This window comes from Amblyraja radiata, chromosome 25, assembly GCF_010909765.2.
Source record: "Amblyraja radiata isolate CabotCenter1 chromosome 25, sAmbRad1.1.pri, whole genome shotgun sequence".
Lineage (NCBI taxonomy): Eukaryota > Metazoa > Chordata > Chondrichthyes > Rajiformes > Rajidae > Amblyraja > Amblyraja radiata.
In genome coordinates, this window is record NC_045980.1 from 18959344 (window position 1) to 18977999 (window position 18656).

The following is an 18656-nucleotide window of genomic DNA, read 5'->3' on the forward strand; positions in this document are numbered from 1 at the left end:
TTAAACTTAATAGGAATAAGAACCCCTCCTCAAAAGTTGAACGATTAATGGTACTGCGGAATTTAATAAACCCCGGGACAAAATGCGAAGTTTTCTTGTCATTAGAATTCCCTGGAAATCCTCTAGACATTGACTGCAGGTTATTAACACCATGTTTATTTTAACGATATAAGCTGATCAGAAGTATAAATTTTCAGAGCAGTTTTTTTCGCCCTGATTCAATTATGTTGATGAGAGTTGAGTACAGATTTGTTTGTTTTTTAAAGAGCAAATAGGTACCTTTATCTGCAAAGGACGTATCTGGTTGCCTGAACTGGTTAAAATGGTTCTCTTTCAGGATGGCTGTTATGGGAGGGGAGGGGGGAAGAGGGGGGAGGGGGTAGTCTGAGCTATCTTTAGCAGATGGGCGGGTGAGTCGAAGTTGGAGCAGTTGCTGCCAAATTAGCACATTCTGCGGTGTATAAAAGGCACAGCCTCCTCCCAGCCTACTGCAGTGCAAGCGTCCCTTCCACGCGATGAGTTACAGTCTGGATACAATGTACGGCGTTAGCTCCCACCGCAGGATACTGGGGGACTCTCCCCGGTCCGTGCAACGCTCCGCCGGCTCTTTAGCAAGCAGCGGCTTCCATTCCCAAACCTGGTCTCGGAGCCCCAGCACAGTCGCCTCGTACAAACGGGTCGCCCCGAGCCTGACGGCCAACTTCAACCCCCAGATCACGGTGTCCAGCGAGAGCCTGGACTCCGGGTTCATCAATGGAGGAGACATGAGGTCGCGCAACGAGAAGGAGATGCTGCAGACCTTGAACGACCGCTTCGCCACTTACATCGACAAGGTGAGGAACTTGGAGCTGCAGAACAAGAACCTGGAGGCGGAGGCAACTTCGCTGAGACAGCAGCAGTCCGGCCGTTCGGCCATAGGGGAGCTGTACGAGAGGGAGATCAGGGATCTGCGCAATGTGGCGGTGCAGGTCAGCAACGAGAAGGTGCAGCTACAGATGGAGCAGGAACACCTGGATGACGACATCCAACACATCAAGATGAGGTACCAGGACGAGAACAGAATGAGGGAGGACATAGACAACAGCATCAGAGCCCTGAACAAGGAGGTCGAGGAGATGGGCTTGTTGAAGCTGGACCTGAACAGGAAGTTGCACCTCCTCACCGACGAGGCTTCATCCATGAGGGAGAACCACGAGGAGGAGGTGCGAGATCTCAGCAACCAAATCCAAGGCTCGCAGGTCTCTCTGGAAGTCAGGGACTCGCTCAAGTCCGACGTCACGGCGGCTCTGCGGGAGATTCGCGAGCAGCTGGAAGGGCACGCCGTCAAGACCACCAGTCAGACCGAGGAGGTGTTCAAAGTCAAGCTGGAACGGCTCAACCAAGCCGCCAAGGTCAACACGGACGCTATCCACGCAGCCCAGGGTGAAATCTTCGAATATCGCAAGCATCTGCAGTGCAAGAATACCGAACTGGAGACCATGAGGGGGACCAAAGACTCAATGGAGAGGCAAAGGATTGAAATGGAAGACAGACACAATGCGGATCTATCCACATACCAGGTAGTTTTTGACAACTTGTAACATTTCCCCCCAAATAGAAGTTCCCAATAGAAGCAAAACACGTCCTAATTACAACATGCTGGTGGAACTCAGCGGGTCAGCCAGCGTCCGTGGAGGGAATGGACAGTCCATGTTTCAGGTCGGGAGCCTTCTTCAGACTGTCCATTCCCCCCGCAGATGCTGCCTGTCCCATTGAATTCACCCAGCACTGTGTTTTGATCAAGATTCTAGCAACTGCAGTTTTTTGTGTCTCTAGATCCTAATCCTAGTTCTAATGTTCATTTAATTTGCAAAACCGATTTTGTGAGTATCATATATATTTTTTAATCAACTGCGTTAATCAAAAGATGATACAAGGAACTACAGATGTTGGAATGTTGTACAAAACACACACTGCTGGAGGAACTCAGCGGGTTAGGCAGCATCTGTGGAGCGAATGGACAGACGACGTCTGAGGAAGGGTCTCGACCCGAAAAATCGTCTGTTTATTTTCCTTCCACAGATGCTGCCTGGCCCGCTGAGTTCCTTCAGCACTTCGCGTTTTGCTTTGGATAAGTTAGTCAAAGTTTAATGCATGCTCGCGTCCTCAAATAGTCAATCCTACATCCGAAGATACCAGGGCACTTTGATTACAAATTTTACACAGTTAAAAGTCTAAGCGTGCCATAATGTACAGATATTAAATATTTCATATTGCAGGAAGCCACACAGCAACTTGAGAACGAACTGAGGAGCACAAAATGGGAAATGGCTGCCCAACTGAGGGAGTACCAAGATTTACTCAACGTGAAAATGGCCTTGGACATTGAGATTGCAGCTTATAGGTATGAGGTCAAATGCAAATGGCGCGGAATGAGCGTGAAGGTAGAGGAGGCATTCAGATCAGCACCTGATTTGCAGGGAATGGAGGGATGTCGAGCATGTGCAGGCAGAGGAGGCTAGTTTAACTTGGCATCATGTTCAACACAGACATGTCTGTGTGCTATCAATAAATCTAAAAGGAACGTGCAAATAACATAACGGCTCCAGAGTTTGTGGAGCTGGTGGTTATCAGCCTTGATACTTTGGTGGGACATAGAATCATGAAAATGGGAAGAGCAAAGAAGGAGATTATTTAAACTTTATTCTCTCTGGAAAACCAAACAGTGAATCTGACACCCCCACCTTTCTCTTTACCTAGCTATGCCCCACCTTCCCCCAACTATTGGTTGGTAACCAAGGCTGAATCTGCTTGAACCATCCGATTAGACAATGCTTTTCATATAACAGTGCAACACATGAACAGGCCAGTCGGCCCACTATCCCTGCTGGACACGATGCCAAGAGAAACTAATCGCCTCTGGCTGCACTTGATATTCATTCCATGCATATTGATGTGCCATTCCAGAAGCAACTTAATATCACCAAAGTACCCGCCTCCACCACCACCATTGGCAGTTTTAGGCGTCCACCACACTCTGTGCAGAAATCTTGCCCCACGCGTCTCCTTTGTCCCTTCCACATTTAAGCTATGCCTACTCGTATTTGACATTTCCACCCTATGGACAAAAGATTCTATCTTTGCCTCTCGTAATTTTGTATACATCTATCAGGTCTTCCCTCAACCTCAAACTCCAGGGAAAACAATCCAAGTTTATCCACCCTTTTGTTATAGCTAATACCCTCTAATCCAGAAAGCATCAGATATTGTACCATCCACTTTTTCACCAAACATAATATTGTAGATTTTGAATTATATTTTAACCTTTGGCCAATATTATTATATTTGGATCCTCTATATCTCCTTATTTGTACTGTTGAGAACAGTTTTTCATTACCTACTCCATCTTAAATGCCTTCATCACATCTCTCAATCTTCTCCCCTCTAAAGAGAACAACCCTAGCTTCTCCAAATGTTTCCCATTGGTACAGGTGTCTTACCTCTGGAACCATTCCTGCAGTATAGAATTAAATAATACTAGAAATACACAATGGCTGGATGGAGTGATAGAGGGCTGACTAGATGGATGTATTGAAGGATGTATGAATATAGCACAGAAACATGCCTTTCAGCACATTGAGCCCATGCTGTTAACCACCCATTTACACTAATCCTACATTAATTCCATTTTATTCTCCTCACATTATCATCAACTCCCCCCAGATTCCACCACTTCTTCTTCTTGCGTATGGCATGCACAACCTAAAGTTGTAGACACCAAAACACTCCACCTATTTGTTTGTGCACGTTGGGTTAATTGCATTAATTTAAACAGGGTGTACCATGTGAAGGCTGCAATCTCCCACCCCATTCCATCACTCATTCCACACTCGAGGGGCAATTTACACAGGGCAACAAACCCTCATGTCTTTGGGATGTGCGAGGCAACCAGAGCATCCAAAAGAAATCTACTAGATCACAGGGAGAGCATGCAAACCCTGCACAGAGAGCACCGGAGGTCAGGCTTGAACCCAGTTCTCTGGCACTGTGAGGCAGCAGCTCTAACACTGTGCCACTCTGTGCCACTGATAAATTGACACCTCAATGAGAGCATGGTAACTTCCTGCACTGTAGGCCTATTTCCTTTTCACGCGGTAAATATTTGCCACGTATTTCTACTATTTCTATTTTAACTTTTAATTCATTTGTACCCAATGTTTTTCTTGTTCCATCACTGATAACATAAGGTTCAGTATTGTAAGGTGTCAAACACCATTCATAAATATTAGGAATAATGTATTCCTATTGTCATCTTATTTTATAAAGGAAACTTCTGGAGGGTGAAGAATCAAGATTTTTGGGGGGAGGTCCCTACTATTCTCCAGAAGGGTTTCATAAAGGATCCTTGGTGCCCAACCATATTATGGCCAAGTTTGATGAACCAATCAAACCAATTGAGAAAGAAGCAGATGAAGTGGTCGCAGAAGAGGAAATGGAGGAGAAAGTAAGTACACCTGAAGAGTCAGAAGAGGCTGGAGAAGAAAAAGGAGAGGGAGTTGAAAAGGAGGCCAAAGAGGAGGAAGCAGCATCTAAAGATGAACAAGAAACTAAATCTGACAAAGGAAGCGTAAAAGATGAGGACACAAAAACTGAAAATGTTGCAGAAGAAGAGAAAGTAAAAGAAAAAATAGACAATAAAGAAGATGTGAAAAAGGGAAGCAAGGCACAAGCAGAGGAAAAGCAAGAAGAACCAGCCAAAGACAAAAAGGAACTGACGATAAAGGTGGAAGATAAATCACCAGACAAACCCAAGGAGAAGGAAAGCCCAGAAAAGAAGCCAGAGGATAAAGGAATGACAAAACCAGCAAAAAAGGAAGCAGAGGAACAAGCTGAACTGGAATCTAAAACCAAAGAGAAGGAAAAGGAATCAAAAGCAGAAAGCAAGGATGAAGAAAAGGAAGATTCAAAACCAGAACCCAAACCTGAAGAGATGGAGGTCAAGAAAGATGCAGAACAGGAAGTCAAACCTGAGGAGAAAGAAGTGAAGAAGGACGCAAAACCAGAGGTGAAACCTGAAGAGAAAGAACCCAAGAAAGAGTCCAAACCTGAAGAGGTTAAGAAGGAAGCAAAACCAGAGTCCAAACCCGAGGAGAAAGAAGCAGAACCAGAGTCCAAACCTGCAGAGAAAGAAGCCACAAAAGATGCAGAACCAGAGTCCAAACCTGCAGAGAAAGAAGCCACAAAAGATGCAGAGCCAGAGTCCAAACCTGCAGAGAAAGAAGCCACAAAAGATGCAGAACCAGAGTCCAAACCTGCAGTTATGAAAGAAGCAAAACCAGAGTCTAAACCTGAAGAGAAGGAGGTGAAGAAAGATACAAAGCCAGAGGCCAAACCTGAAGAGGTTAAGAAGGAAGCAAAGCCAGAGTCCAAACCCGAGGAGAAAGAAGCAAAAGCAGAGTCTAAACCTGAAGAGAAAGAAGCCACAAAAGATGCAGAACCAGAGTCCAAGCCTGCAGAGGTTAAGAAAGACGCAAAACCAGAGTCTAAACCTGAAGAGAAGGAGGTGAAGAAAGATACAAAGCCAGAGGCCAAACCTGAAGAGAAAGAAGCCACAAAAGATGCAGAACCAGAGTCCAAACCTGAAGAGAAGCAGGTGAAGAAAGATACAAAGCCAGAGTCCAAACCAGAGGAGAAAGAAGTCACGAAAGAAGCAAAACCAGAGGTGAAACCTGAAGAGAAAGAAGTAAAGAAAGATGTGAAACCAGAGTCCAAACCTGAAGAAACGGTGAAGAAAGATACAAAACCAGAGACCAAACCTGAAGAGAAAGAACCCAAGAAAGAAGCAAAACCAGAGGTGAAACCTGAAGAGAAGGAAGTAAAGAAAGATGTAAAACCAGAGTCCAAAGCCGAGGAGAAGGAGGTGAAGAAAGATACAAAGCCAGAACCCAAATCTGAAGAGGAGGTGGTTAAGAAAGATGCAAAACCAGAAGCGAAAGTTGAAGCTGAAACACAGAAAGATCCTTGTAAACCAGAGCCTACGCCTCAGGGGCAATCAGAACCAAAAAAAGAAGAATCAAAAAAGGCTACAGAAACAGAGCCAGCTAAACAGGAGCCTGCAAAAGCAAAGGAACCTGAAAAAGCAGCCGACACTAAAGAAGCCAACGACCAAAGTAAAGAAAATGACAAAGAAACAAAGGATGAGATGACTGAGACTGTGAAAAAAGTAGAGAAATCAGAGCCTACGAAAGATCAAAAGGAAGAGAAATCAGAAAAGGATCAGGTTAGTAAAGAGAAAACACCTGAAGGTAGAGAAGAAACACAAGTTAAAGAAAGCAAAGAGGAAAAATCTGAAATGTCTTCCAGCACTAAAGACGAAACAAAGGCGGCAGACAAAACCAAAAAAGCTGAAGATTAAAAGGCGTAACAAATATTTATTGGGGAGAATAATCACCAAAGAAATACTGAAGCAAAGAACTAAACAACTGTTGTTGACAAACTGCCAAGATAACAATTTACCTTGTTCATGCCACAAGGAGCTGGATAGCAATATACATTCACTGAAGAGGCAGACAAATGCATCGTGATAACCTATATAGCAGAATGTGATGTATGCAGAATGCTAAGCACTTGAAGCCTACAAATAATTACCCCTGCCTCATTAATAAGTGCATTTAAGATGACCGATTGAGGTATATCTATCACTTAACGATAAAATGTTCACTCAGTCACAGTAATCTAAATAACGCCATGTTAAACCTTAAAAGTCACATTCACAATTTAAAACAATGTCAATTATTTGCAAAGTGCAATATATAAAGAGCTTAACAGATACAATGTGCCTCTGAAGTATATATATCAATGCTTACACAATTAAATGTTATGTATTACAGAAACCTCTAATTAAAAGTAATTGCATTTTCTTTGAATAAAGCAGCAATTTTTTACTAGAAATGTCCTGTTTTCTCAAGGTCTGCCTTTGTTCCAGTGTTTCCATGCCTATGTCTATGCTTTTATTGGAAGCAGCCACTTCAGCGGACTTGGTACGGCATCAAGGTGGTACAGAGGGTTTATATGGTATGCCACTGATCCACTCTTGGAAAGAGTTAGAAAACAGATGGAAATTCTTGGCACATATAAATGATTGCATTTTGTAGTCAACGTCTATAACAAAAAGCATTTTGCGTCAAAATAATCAAATTATCAGCTAGCACGACACCACTCTCGTCTACGAAAGTTATTAATTAATTTATTTTATTATTTATTTCGAACAGAATAAAAGAATAAAAAGCAAGTGTGAAACAGCATACAAAAAACAAAACAAAAATATTTATAAAGTGTCATAAACAATATCTATAAATAAATGAAATCGTATGTGTCCGAAAAGGAGCAGGAAGAAGCCAAAGCTTATTAATTCCCACCCCTTATTCAACTGCTTGTAAAGTTAATTGTAGATTCAATGCCAATAGCTGTTATCCCTACTTCTCCAGGAAGAATAGTCTATTAAAACATATCAAATTGTAGAGTAGATGAAAACCACTTGAATCCGCTAGAATGGTTAGTGTCTTACACAACTGGATATAGTAAAGAGCAGAAACAAGGAACTACAGTAAAAGATACAAAGTGCTGGAGTAACTCAGCGGGTCAGACAGCATCACTGGAGAACATGGACAGGCGTCGTGTTGTATGGGAAGCCTTCTTCAGACTGATTGTAGTAAGGGGGAGAAAGCTGAAAGCTGGGGTGAGACAAAGCCCCTTTTGTCCATAAATATAAATTTTCTACGGTTGCACATGCATTTTAATTGCTTTCTTTTTTTAATTTCACTCAAATGTGAAGTCAAGAACAATGTATCTGTAAATTTCCGTCAATGGCAAAGTCAGTTATACAATTCCACAATGAAACTGCATACTTCAAATCTGGAATCTATGCATAGAAACCATAGAAAAGCTATATCTCGCTCCCAATTCTCTTCTGAATCTGAAGAAGGGTCAAGACAAGAGACGAGACATTTATTTGTCACATGTACCAATTGGTACAGTGAAATGTATGGTCACCATACAGCCATACGAATAAAATAAAGAACACACTACACGATAGTCTTTAACATAGACATCCCCACACAAATTTTCCCACTGAGGGAAGGCACCAAAGTTCAGTCATCCTCCTCAGTTGTTTACCCGTGGTTGGGGGTCTCCCGAATCCTTAGCTGTCGCCACTACGGGCGGCCAGATATTTAGGCCCGCTCGCCGAATGATGGAACTCTGATGTCAGAACGGGAGAACATTCTCAGCGGCTTGGACTTCCGAATCGGCCACCTCCTATCGGAGACCGTGGCTCCCGAAGCCCACAGGCCGAGCTGGGCATAGATTCATGCTGGCGGGGGGGGGGGGGGGGGAGCGAAGATGCGACTCAGAGAATAGTAACATCCTCACCAGGAAGTGACTGAGAAACGGTTTCCCCCTTACCCTACTCCCCTCCCGCACATAGAAATACAAAAATAAATCCTCCTAAACATACTTTTTAAACAAACTAAAAATAAAAAAGATAGAAAAATAGACAGATGGTAGGCAGAGGCTGCCATCAATGCGGCACGGCCTCACGGGGGCGCCGCAAAGGTGACGTTTCTAAACCTGAAACGTCACCTATGTTCTCCAGAGCTGCTGCCTGACCCACTGAGTTACTACAGCACTTTGTGCCTATTTTTGTAAACCAGCAACTGCAGTTCCTGGTGTGTGAATATCTCTTACCTTCTCAAAAGTAGGCAGTGCAACCTCTCTTAGAATGGTGTAACGAACACAGCTGAATGATGGACATTTACTCTGCTGAATCATGTTCTCCAGCACATAGGCAATTCATTGGATTATCAACCAAATAAACACACTGAATAGTATTCTAATTAAATGGCAATTCTGAAATAAATTGGCTTTACTGGTACTGGAGTTTCGATTGGGGCAGCCATCTGAATCTAGTTATTGTAATTCCAACAATGTTTGTAAAAGTGTTCAAGAAGGAACTGCAGATGCTGGAAAATCGAAGGTACACAAAAATGCTGGAGAAACTCAGCGGGTGCAGCAGCATCTATGGAGCGAAGGAAATAGGCAACGTTTCGGGCCAAAACCCTTCTTCAGACTGGTTAAGAGATAAATCAAAAATAAGACAGCCACCAATATGATACGGTGGCACAGAGTTGCTGCCTTACAGCGCCAAAGACTCGGGTTCAATACTAACTATGGGTTCTGTCTGTGTGGTGTTTGTCCGTTCTCCCTGTGACCGCGTGGGTTTTCTCCAGGTGCTCCGGTTTCCTCCCACATTCTAAAGACGTAAAGGTTGGTAGATTAACTAGTATTTTTTAATACTAGTTTTAAATGTGTATATGTGGGGGGCGGGAGACCGTTTAAAATCTCTTCCCTGTCCGGGAGACCCGACCTTTTCCCTGTCGGGTCTCCGTTGTCGTTGGGGCCTAGCACCGTGGAGCGGCCTCCAACCTGAACGACCCGGGGGCTCGGGAGACTGCGGAGCTGCGGACTACTCACCATCGTGGGGCTGGCCGGCCTCGGAGCGTGGGGAGCGGTGGTGACTCGCTGCTGCGACTCGACTCCTGGGGCTCGGAGGCTCCAGCAACGCAGCCGCAGGTCCGGTGGACTGGGACATCGGGAGCTCGCGGGTCCGGGGGGGAGAGAGAGACCGCTTCCCGGAGCTCCCGCAACGCGACTTCTCCAGCCCGTGTCGCGGGGTTGGAACGACCTGGAGCGGGGACGTACATCGCCCGGCGCGGCTTCATGGCCGTGGGACATTCCAGCGCCCGCCGGGGACTCCAACTTTGTGACTTTTAGACTGGGAGCGGGGCCGTAAATCGCCCGACACGGCCTAAAATGGCCGTGGGACTTATCATCGCCCGCCTGGGCTTGGATATCGGGATAGACATGGAGAACAGGAGAGAGAAAAGACTTTGCCTTCTATCACAGTGGGTCCACTGTGATGGATGTTTGTGTGAATTAAATTGTGTGTATGTCTAGGAAATTGTCTTTGTTTGAATGGCTGTGGAAACAGAATTTCGTTTGAGCCTCAGATGACAATAAATTGTATTGTATTGTATTAAGTGGCCTCGGTAAAATTGTAAATTAACCCTAGTGTGTAGGATAGTGCTAGTGTATGGGGATCGCTGGTCGGCACGAACACAGTGGGCTGAAGGGCCTGTTTCCGTGCTGTATTTCAAAAGTCTAAAAGAAGAATCTAAAAGTTAAAAATGTATGCTTGAAGGTCCTAACGGGGATCAATACCAAAATCCACTGCGATGTGGCACTGAGATTTCTAAGCATAGATTCCAGCTTTGAAGAATGTAGAGTTTCTTGTGGGATAGCATTACTGGCTTCGCAGTCTGTGGAGATTTACAGATCAATCTCTTCTGGATTTCACATTTGAATAATATTACAAATGAAACAATTAAAATACATGGGCAACCATCGACAATTTACACCACAGTAAGAGATCACTTGGGCCATTGTATCTGCCAGTGAAAAATACCTGACTCAGCTAATCATATTTTCTATAATCCAGTAGGCCATGTATCCTGAATATAAATCCAAGTCAAGTTACATTTATTTATATAGCATATTTAAATAAACAACTCTCGTTGGCCAAAGTGCTTTACATTTGTTATAAGAATAGCACAACAAAACAGACTACATGCATATATACATGTAGCCCTCACTCAGAGGACGTCAGGAAAGGCTTGGGAGTATAGATAAGTCTTTGGTCTTGACTTAAAAGAGTCGATGGAGGGGGCAGTGCTGATGGGAAAGAGGATGCTGTTCCACAGTCTAGGGGCTGCAACCGCAAAGGCGAGGTCGCCCCTGAGCTTATGCCTAGACCGTGGGATATTCAGCAACCACAAGTCGGCCGATCTGAGGGGCCTGGAGGTGGAGTGGTGGGTGAGAAGACTTTTTATGTAGGTGGGGGCAAGCCCATTGAGGGATTTGTAGACATGGAGGAGTATTTTGAAGTTTATGTGGAACCGCACAGGGAGCCAGTGGAGAGAGGCCAGGATCGGGGTGATGTGGTCCCTTTTTCGGGTGCCCGTCAGGAGTCTCGCTGCGGCTTTTTGGACCAGTTGCAGGCGGGACAGGGAAGATTAGCTGACGCCAGTGTAAAGGGAGTTGCAGTAATCTAGGCGGGAGGAGATGAATGTGTGGATGATCTTTTCCAGGTCATCAAACTGGAGGAATTGTTTTATTTTAGCTATCATCCTATTTAGCTATCAAGTACAGGGCCAGCATGGAATTTCCTGCAACAGGTGGTCCGATACCTCCCTTAATCCGGGCAAAATTACAAGAGGGCATTGAACCCAGAAGTCCCCCTGAAAATGTGGCGCCTAGGTAGGTGAGACAGCCAATCTCAACTTCATCGGCACTTCGAATCCACAGGTGGCTAAAAGCGAACATTCAATCCACACCAGTAATGACGTCAAAGCAATATTCCGAAAATACAAGGATTTTGTTGGATAATTTAAATCAAAATAACTTGTAAATAACTTGGGACCAAAAATAAACCCTTTGCATTAAACCTAGGAAGCTTTGCATATTAAGAAAGCTGTTGGCAAGAATTCTAAGGTGTTTCTGATTAATCTATTACAATTTTGAGAAGACACAAAGTACTGGAGTAACTCAGCGGGTCAGGCAGCATCTCTGGAGAATATGGATTGGTGAGAATAGAAGCAGCTCAACAAATCAGGGAATGGAAGGATATGGATTATGTGCAGGCAGATAATAGTTGAGCTTGGCATCATGTTCGGCATGGACATTGTGGGTCCTTGTTCCATGTTCTATGATCCTACGAGTTGCCAAAGGACAGTATAATGACTTGCCTGCAACTGAGCAAGAGTACAGATAAGACACACATGCAGGCAGAGGGAAATAGTTTAAGTTGGCATCATGTATGGCACAGATATTGTGGGCAGAAGGGTCTACTGTTCTATGAACTAGCAAGCAAAAAATAATTTTGAGATTGTAAACTATTGTCAATGGAAGTGAAATTTATACGGAGATACTACATGCTACAGAATAATAGTCATCAAATTAAAACAAATGTCCTACGGGCAATGCTCGTTGGATACAATTCCTTACATCTGTGTTTCCGAGCAACTTTAATTGATGATGACAAGTGTAAGCAGATTTACAGGAAGGATTTGGACTAAATTGCTTAGAATCCCGAGGTATTGTCATGTCCCGTCAAATGGCTGCTCTGGGCTCATTACAGCCAGAAGAAAATCTATATTTCACTCACTGTGAATGTATCAAAAAGACATCAACAAAATACATATCCCCTAGGCATCTTCAACATAAGAAAATGCTCTATAACCTTAATAATTTCTAATCTGTGCCAGTCACCTCTGGAGAAGAAAATCGTGGTTTACCTTATTCATGTGATCTGTACACAAATAACTCCTTGGTGTTTCGAGCGACTGGCAGAGCTCCTGCCTCACAGCATCGGAGACCCGGGTTCGATCCTGACCTCGGCTGCTGTCTGTGTGTGGAGTTTGCACATTCACCTTGTGACCGCGTGGGTTTCCTCCGGGTGCTCTGGTTTCCTCGCTCATCCCAAAGACATGCGGGTTTGTAGGTCAATTAGCCGCTGTAAATTGCCACTAGTGTGCCGGGGGTAGATGAGAAAGTGGGGTAACATAGAACCTGTGTGAACGGCGGATTGATGGTCAGCGTGGAAGGTGGGCTGAAGGGCCCGTTTTCATGGCTATATCCATCAATCATCACCAAAGTACATTCTGCGAATTGTCAGAGCTCCATCACCAAGCAAGTCGAGTATTTTCCATTACACCTGTGTTCTTTTCAAGATTATGGAGCAGCTTTAGTATGATCGGTTTTCTGTACTGGTCTTTTACATTGTTAGTCAATGGTGGCCAATGCCAGTGATGGGTTACTTTGCAATGGTGAGGTCATCAAAGGAGATGGTCTTCCATCGCCTGTTATTCGTGTGGCATTGAATCTCACATGCCGCTCAAGAGCCCAAACCTGAATGTGGTTCAATGCTTGTTGTTCCTAGGCATGTCTACCTCCTGAACTGCAGAATTGCAAGTCAGTCATTCATTCATTGTATATTTATTATGGAATATTACCATTTCTGATCTTATAATGGAAGGATTGTCATTGAGAAAACAATAATGATAGGGTGCTGGAAATTGCCAAGGGCAATTCTTGCACCGGGTAACTGGGACGATTCCCGCCATGATCTACGACCAACGTTCTTATGACTCCAAGCAATAGTGGTTTAATTCTTGATTCCCATTATTTTAAAATTTTATTAGGCTCCTTAATATCATAATCAGTCAACTGTTGGCTTGAGATCATATTCTGTGATGAATGCCAAACCTTTTTTCAAATAATTAAAAAAAAAAATGTATTCAACCGTATTTGTTTTGTTTATTATGTTATCTATGCATACTGTGTGTACTGACCTGTTACGCTGCTGCAAGTAAGAATTTCTTTGTTCTGTTTCAATACATATGACAATTAAATACTCAACTCTGCATTACAAGACAAAAAGCTTTAATGGATTGCTGCTAGTCATGTGACAAAAAAAAAAACTTTAAATGTTTTACAAATCTTTTCAATAATAAAACTAGACTTTAAAAAAAACTCAGCAGCTAAAGACAGTTATTTGTAAATTAGACTTAATGTCAAGTTAATTAAATTTCAATGCCAACTGAAAAGGATACTTTACACCATATGCCAACATATCCACATCTAAATTGTTAACCTGTTCATATTTTGGGAGACAAATGCAAGTCCCAAACAAAATATGCGTCATTATCATATTTGATCCAAATTTTAAAGCACACAGCTGTAACACTGATGCATGGAGTTTACTTTGTTTCATGTCGAATTGACAACTTCCTGTGAAGGGTCCATGGTAATGTTAATGACTTCACCAACTTTGTTCAAGTTCTGCTGAGTCATCGATGTGTGAAGAAACCTTGAGGATGGTTATATTTAAACGGCTTGATTCGATTGGGACCTCTATAGGAGACAGGAATAAAGAGTAAGAGCACCAAGGTTTATGCACAGATGGGAATTAAAATAAAGCGGCTACATTAAACTTAATTCAACACATTTCCTTCCTAGGAGTTAATATCACCAGCAACGCGTCCTGGACTAGCCATATCGAAGCAATGGCCAAGAAAGCCTCTACTTCCTTAGAAGGCTTAGGAAGCAAGCTAAACTAAAAGTTTGGCAAGTCCCCCACAACTCTCACCAACTTCTACAGATGCACCAAGAATGCATTTTATCTGGATGCACCACAGCATGGTTTGGGAACAGCTCCATCCAAGACCGCAAGAAATTTCAGTTTAGAGGTACTGCATGGAAACAGGCCCTTCGGCCCATGCCGACTATCGACCACCCGTTCACACTAATTCTATATCTATTCTATATTCACTTTCTGCACATTAGGGGCAATTTACAAAGGCCAAATAACCTACAAACCCATAGAGGTGCAGGTTTGTGGGTTAATTGGCTTTTGTAAAAAATATTTGTCCCTAGTGTGTAGGATAGAACTAGTATATGGTTGATTACTGGTCAGCGCTGACTCGGTGGGTCGAAGGGCCTGTTTCCACGCTGTTTCTCTAAACTAAATTGAATGCATATTCGAGGAAATAATTTCATGTATAGATAAAATGAATTTACCTAAGAAGCCGCAGAAACATCTTCTCCCGTGGGAATTCCTTTGGTCCTTCCACGCTGCTGTCATGAGTTTCTGTCTCCAGATATACATCCAGGCACATGCATAGACGCTGGATCTGATTAGTCAGCAGCTGATGGCCTGGCTTGGGACCCAGCAATTCCTTGAAACATACATTAACTTCACCTTCCATAGCCTGAGAACAATCCATACAGAGGTCAGGTAATTGGAACCACTTCAATCAATTGAATAGTTAAGTTTAGTTTATTATTGTTACGTGCACTGAGGTACAGTGAAAAAGCTTTTTTTTTTGCTGCATGCTCTGCAGTCAGGGAAAAGACTATATATGATTAAAAGGGTAGAAACAAAGAACTGCAGATGCTGGTTTATACCAAAGATAAGACACAATAGTGTTGGAGCAGCTCAGCGGGTCAGGCAGTATCTGCAGGGAACGGGGGCTTATGAATCATGTGCAGTCAGAGATTAGTTTAGCTTGGAATCACGCTCTGCACAGACTTTGTGGGCCAAGGGCCTCTTCCTGTTCTGTACTGTTCTATGTAGAAGTGTAGCGGCAGGGATACAGTTGTGAGTGGAGTGGTTAAAAAGTGGAGAAGTGAAAAACATAGGCATGCATTTGTGAAGCTACGTGTTTAAGGAGTTTGGAAGGGGAGTTTGGAGATGAACTGCTAGTTTACATGGACAGAAAGGTTGAGAGCAAGTTTTCTTTCCTCTCTGGAGAGAGGCGATGAAAGGTTTTGAAAGGGATATTGACTGTCTCCAAGGAGATTGTAAGGAGGTCAACCAATCTAGGAGCCCTGCAGTGAAGCCAGAGGAAGCTACAGAAATTAATAGTATGTCTTTTAAAAGACCTTTGGTCACATATATGGAAGGGAAGTCTTTAGAGAGTTATGGGCCAAATGCAGGCAAATGGGACTAGCCTAGAATACTAATTTGGTCAGCATGGATAATGTCGGCTGAACGGCCTGTTTCAACATTGAACAGATCTATGACTGTATGCGATTAAGAGTATAATTGGATGGCTGCTAACCTTCTGCACCATGAAATAGTTACCAACTTATTACCTTACCTTTAGATTATCATCATTACGACTTGATTTCTCTCCCTTCCAGTTTAAACATATACTGAAGATGGGCGGGATGGTTGAATAACCTGGATTCAGCACAATAGCCACATGCAGTTTTGCTAAGTGTTTAAAAAAAAAACTTTTAAGTTAACACAGCAACTGTTTAATCAAAAACAAACTCTACGACAAATTGCAATCGTCAGAGCTACATTTACTGTTTCTTACAATTTGGAATTAGGATCATTATACCTATGGATGCTCTGAAAATTAATGTTGTTTTTCTCTCCTAGTTGACGAAAGATCTTCGACCTGTAACAATGACTGTCTGTCCCTACCCACTGAATGTTTCCAATGTGTTCTGCTTTTATTTGAGATTTCCAGCATCTGCAAATATAATTGAGTTCTCATGATCTCTCTAAATATATCAGTACTGTTTTTGCATTGTCCTTAGTCCCCAACATACCACACAGTAGATTTTCGATATTATAATATGGCTGATTTTTTTTTTGAAAACTGAGAGGCAATTAAGACATGACATAGTTACCAAAAAGTGATTTGGTAAATAAGGATTAGTCAGAAAACAGATTAACTTAGAATTCTAAAGCAAGGTTTTGGGAATTAACTGAATACTGCACCAGAGACCAGTGTTTTGATACTGACCTCTGGTGCTGCCTGTGTGCGGTGTCTGAACATTTTCCTTTTGACTGTGTGGGCTTCCACCAGGTGCACTGGTATCTTCCCACATCCCACAGATGGTGGGTTTGTAGGTTAATTGGACCCAATGTGTGCAGAGAGAATGAGAAAGCTGGATAACATAAAATTAGTGTAAACGGGTGACTGATGGTCAGCATGGTGTCGGTGGGCTGAAGAACCTGTTTCCATGCTAAGCTGAACTAAAGCTAAACCATTGACCAGTGAGACCAAGACACGGTAACTGGGCAGGTAAGTGTTACAAGGGCAGAATTTACTATGATTCTGACGGGCAGAGGATGTTCAAAGAGCCACGTGACATTTCCTACAAACTGATTATCCATGTTATTTGTACCTAATATTGTACTGCAAAAATGATCTATGTATAATTGGCCAAAACTTTAAAGGTTAAGCAATCACAATAATGGCATTGAGCTCAGATGTAGCTAGCTTTACCAACACCTGCCCCTTACCTGTTCCTCGTTCTATCAAAGCTGAGAAGTAGAGATCAGTTTCGTGAGCCATGTCTGCCTCTCTGACATGCTTGGTATAAGGCAGAACCTACGACAGAATATAAGAGATATTCAAGTATTATAGTCGTCAAGAGGTTTAAAGTATATGTGGTGAAACATCACCTCCAGGAAATGATTCAGTGCGACCACATAATACTTGAAACAATGGATGTTGTAAATTGCATGAACTTTAACAATAATATCACACAGGATTTGAGCACAAAAGCAAACTATTGAAATGATCATTGTCAATATTTAAACTCTGCATCAGCTGAATTCCTCTCACTTTAGTATGACTGCCCCTTTTTCTTATTGATATGTTTATCTACAACCTCTTTAAATATAACTAGGTTAGTAGCCGTAGTAGTTCATTTATCGCCACGTATACCAAGGTACAAGTAAAAGCTTTTTATTGCGTGCTATCCAGTCAGCGAAAGGACTATACACAATTACAATCGATCCTTCCACAGTGGACCGATACATGATAAAGGAATAACGTTTAGTGCAAGATATAGTCAAGTAAAGTCCGATTAAAGATAGTCCGAGAATCTCCAATGAGGTAGATAGTAGCTCAGGAGAAATTGACGCCACTAAGGAGACAAGCACACTGTGATTCAGTTAGTTTAGTGTCCGTCATATCGTGCTTCTTTCTCCCTCAGCCTTTAAACCATGTTTGTACTGTACAAGACTATGGAGTTTTGGTCCTAGACATTTGTCTTTGCTTGCCTCAGAACACCCACTTGGAGACACAGGATATCCAGGCTTTAGCACAAATATGAAGGCCATTGTGACAAGTTTGGTCGCTATGTAAGAACATATGCTCCATAGGGGCAGTAACAGCTCAGCTCATTCGGCCCATCTGCTGTTCAAATGAATCACGGCTAATCGGATTCCAGCCTTGCCAGGAAGCATTGCCCCACCCTATTGCTTCTCCACATGTGCCATGGCAATAGTGAAAGACTGAGTTACTCCAACACTTTGTGTCTTATTTTGTAAACCAGCATCTGCAGTTCCTTTTGATAAATCTGATCTGATCCATTTTGGATAGCAAGCAAAACAAAGCTTTTCACTGTACCTCAGTGCATGCGACAATAATAAGCCTAATCTCTCAAAAATGCCTGACCTCTTATTTCAAACATTAAATGTTCCTGCCATTGGTGATAAATGATTATAGTTACAAACAATGCCAACATCAATCACCGTTGGCAAAACCTTGAAAGAGTAAGGATATTAGGAAGAAATATTGAAAATAATGAGATTAACCCGATACATACCACATAGTCATCATATGAAATGGCACACCATTTTATCAATCTGGATATGATTTTTACTGGGAAAAGATGCTGACACTCACTGGATATTGGAACAATACTGTGTTCTGCAAAGGAACAACATGGGAATATCAGTATAGATTTATAAAATAAAATAAATCCAGGGAATTAATGAAACAATTACATGCTTGTTAGATTTTCTTGAATTCTTCAGAAGGCAATGTTATTGATATTTGAATATTTTTGAATTATAGTATCTGCAGGATTCAGGATCTATGAACTTCCGATTATGTTAATTTTAACATTCACAACCCAAACTGAAGAACAATTCAAAAGTTTTCACATCTCATTTTTTACATTCCATAGCCACGCGCCACTCAACATGGAACTGTAGTAAATGGCTTGGCGATCAGCTTCTGCCATTTCCAATG

General features: G+C 42.6%; 2 protein-coding genes and 1 long non-coding RNA gene across 8 annotated transcripts in view; 1 reads left to right on the forward strand and 2 right to left on the reverse strand.

Moving 5' to 3' along the window:
- The first annotated feature begins 464 nt into the window (after positions 1 to 464).
- Positions 465 to 6540, forward strand: nefh (neurofilament heavy chain). Of its 5 annotated transcripts, XM_033043362.1 has the most exons (6): positions 465 to 1559; positions 2259 to 2383; positions 4306 to 5092; positions 5381 to 5458; positions 5498 to 5566; positions 5612 to 6540. In XM_033043362.1, exons 1-6 carry the CDS (start codon positions 516 to 518, stop codon positions 6392 to 6394), a joined length of 2886 nt encoding a protein of 961 aa, XP_032899253.1. In that variant the 5' UTR covers positions 465 to 515; the 3' UTR covers positions 6395 to 6540. The 5 variants fall into 5 exon arrangements, with proteins under 5 accessions (XP_032899253.1, XP_032899252.1, XP_032899250.1 ...); XM_033043361.1 differs by having other exon boundaries at positions 5381 to 5566; XM_033043359.1 differs by having other exon boundaries at positions 466 to 1559; positions 5498 to 6540.
- Positions 5177 to 5586, reverse strand: LOC116987373. Its single transcript, XR_004415703.1, has 3 exons — positions 5529 to 5586; positions 5328 to 5489; positions 5177 to 5291 (listed from the first exon to the last, which is right to left on the reverse strand). It is a non-coding gene; the product is annotated as an uncharacterized LOC116987373 (long non-coding RNA).
- Positions 6541 to 13519: 6979 nt separating the features above from the next.
- thoc5 (THO complex 5) overlaps positions 13520 to 18656 on the reverse strand; it is a 30633-nt gene continuing 25496 nt past the window's right edge. For both annotated transcript variants that reach the window (XM_033043367.1, XM_033043366.1), the window contains 5 exons: positions 18229 to 18332; positions 16916 to 17003; positions 15756 to 15871; positions 14674 to 14864; positions 13520 to 14007 (listed from right to left, as the gene is read on the reverse strand). In XM_033043367.1, the coding sequence (XP_032899258.1) occupies positions 13944 to 14007; positions 14674 to 14864; positions 15756 to 15871; positions 16916 to 17003; positions 18229 to 18332 (563 nt within the window). In that variant the 3' untranslated portion in view covers positions 13520 to 13943. The remainder of the gene's footprint in view (positions 14008 to 14673; positions 14865 to 15755; positions 15872 to 16915; positions 17004 to 18228; positions 18333 to 18656) is intronic.

Excerpts from the sequence above, each read along its gene's own strand:
- nefh (XM_033043358.1), top strand. The coding sequence starts at position 516 with ATGAGTTACAGTCTGGATACAATGTACGGCGTTAGCTCCCACCGCAGG. Across the intron at positions 1,560-2,258 it reads CGGATCTATCCACATACCAG|GAAGCCACACAGCAACTTGA; the intron begins GTAGTTTTTGAC and ends TTCATATTGCAG. Across the intron at positions 2,384-4,305 it reads ATTGAGATTGCAGCTTATAG|GAAACTTCTGGAGGGTGAAG; the intron begins GTATGAGGTCAA and ends TATTTTATAAAG.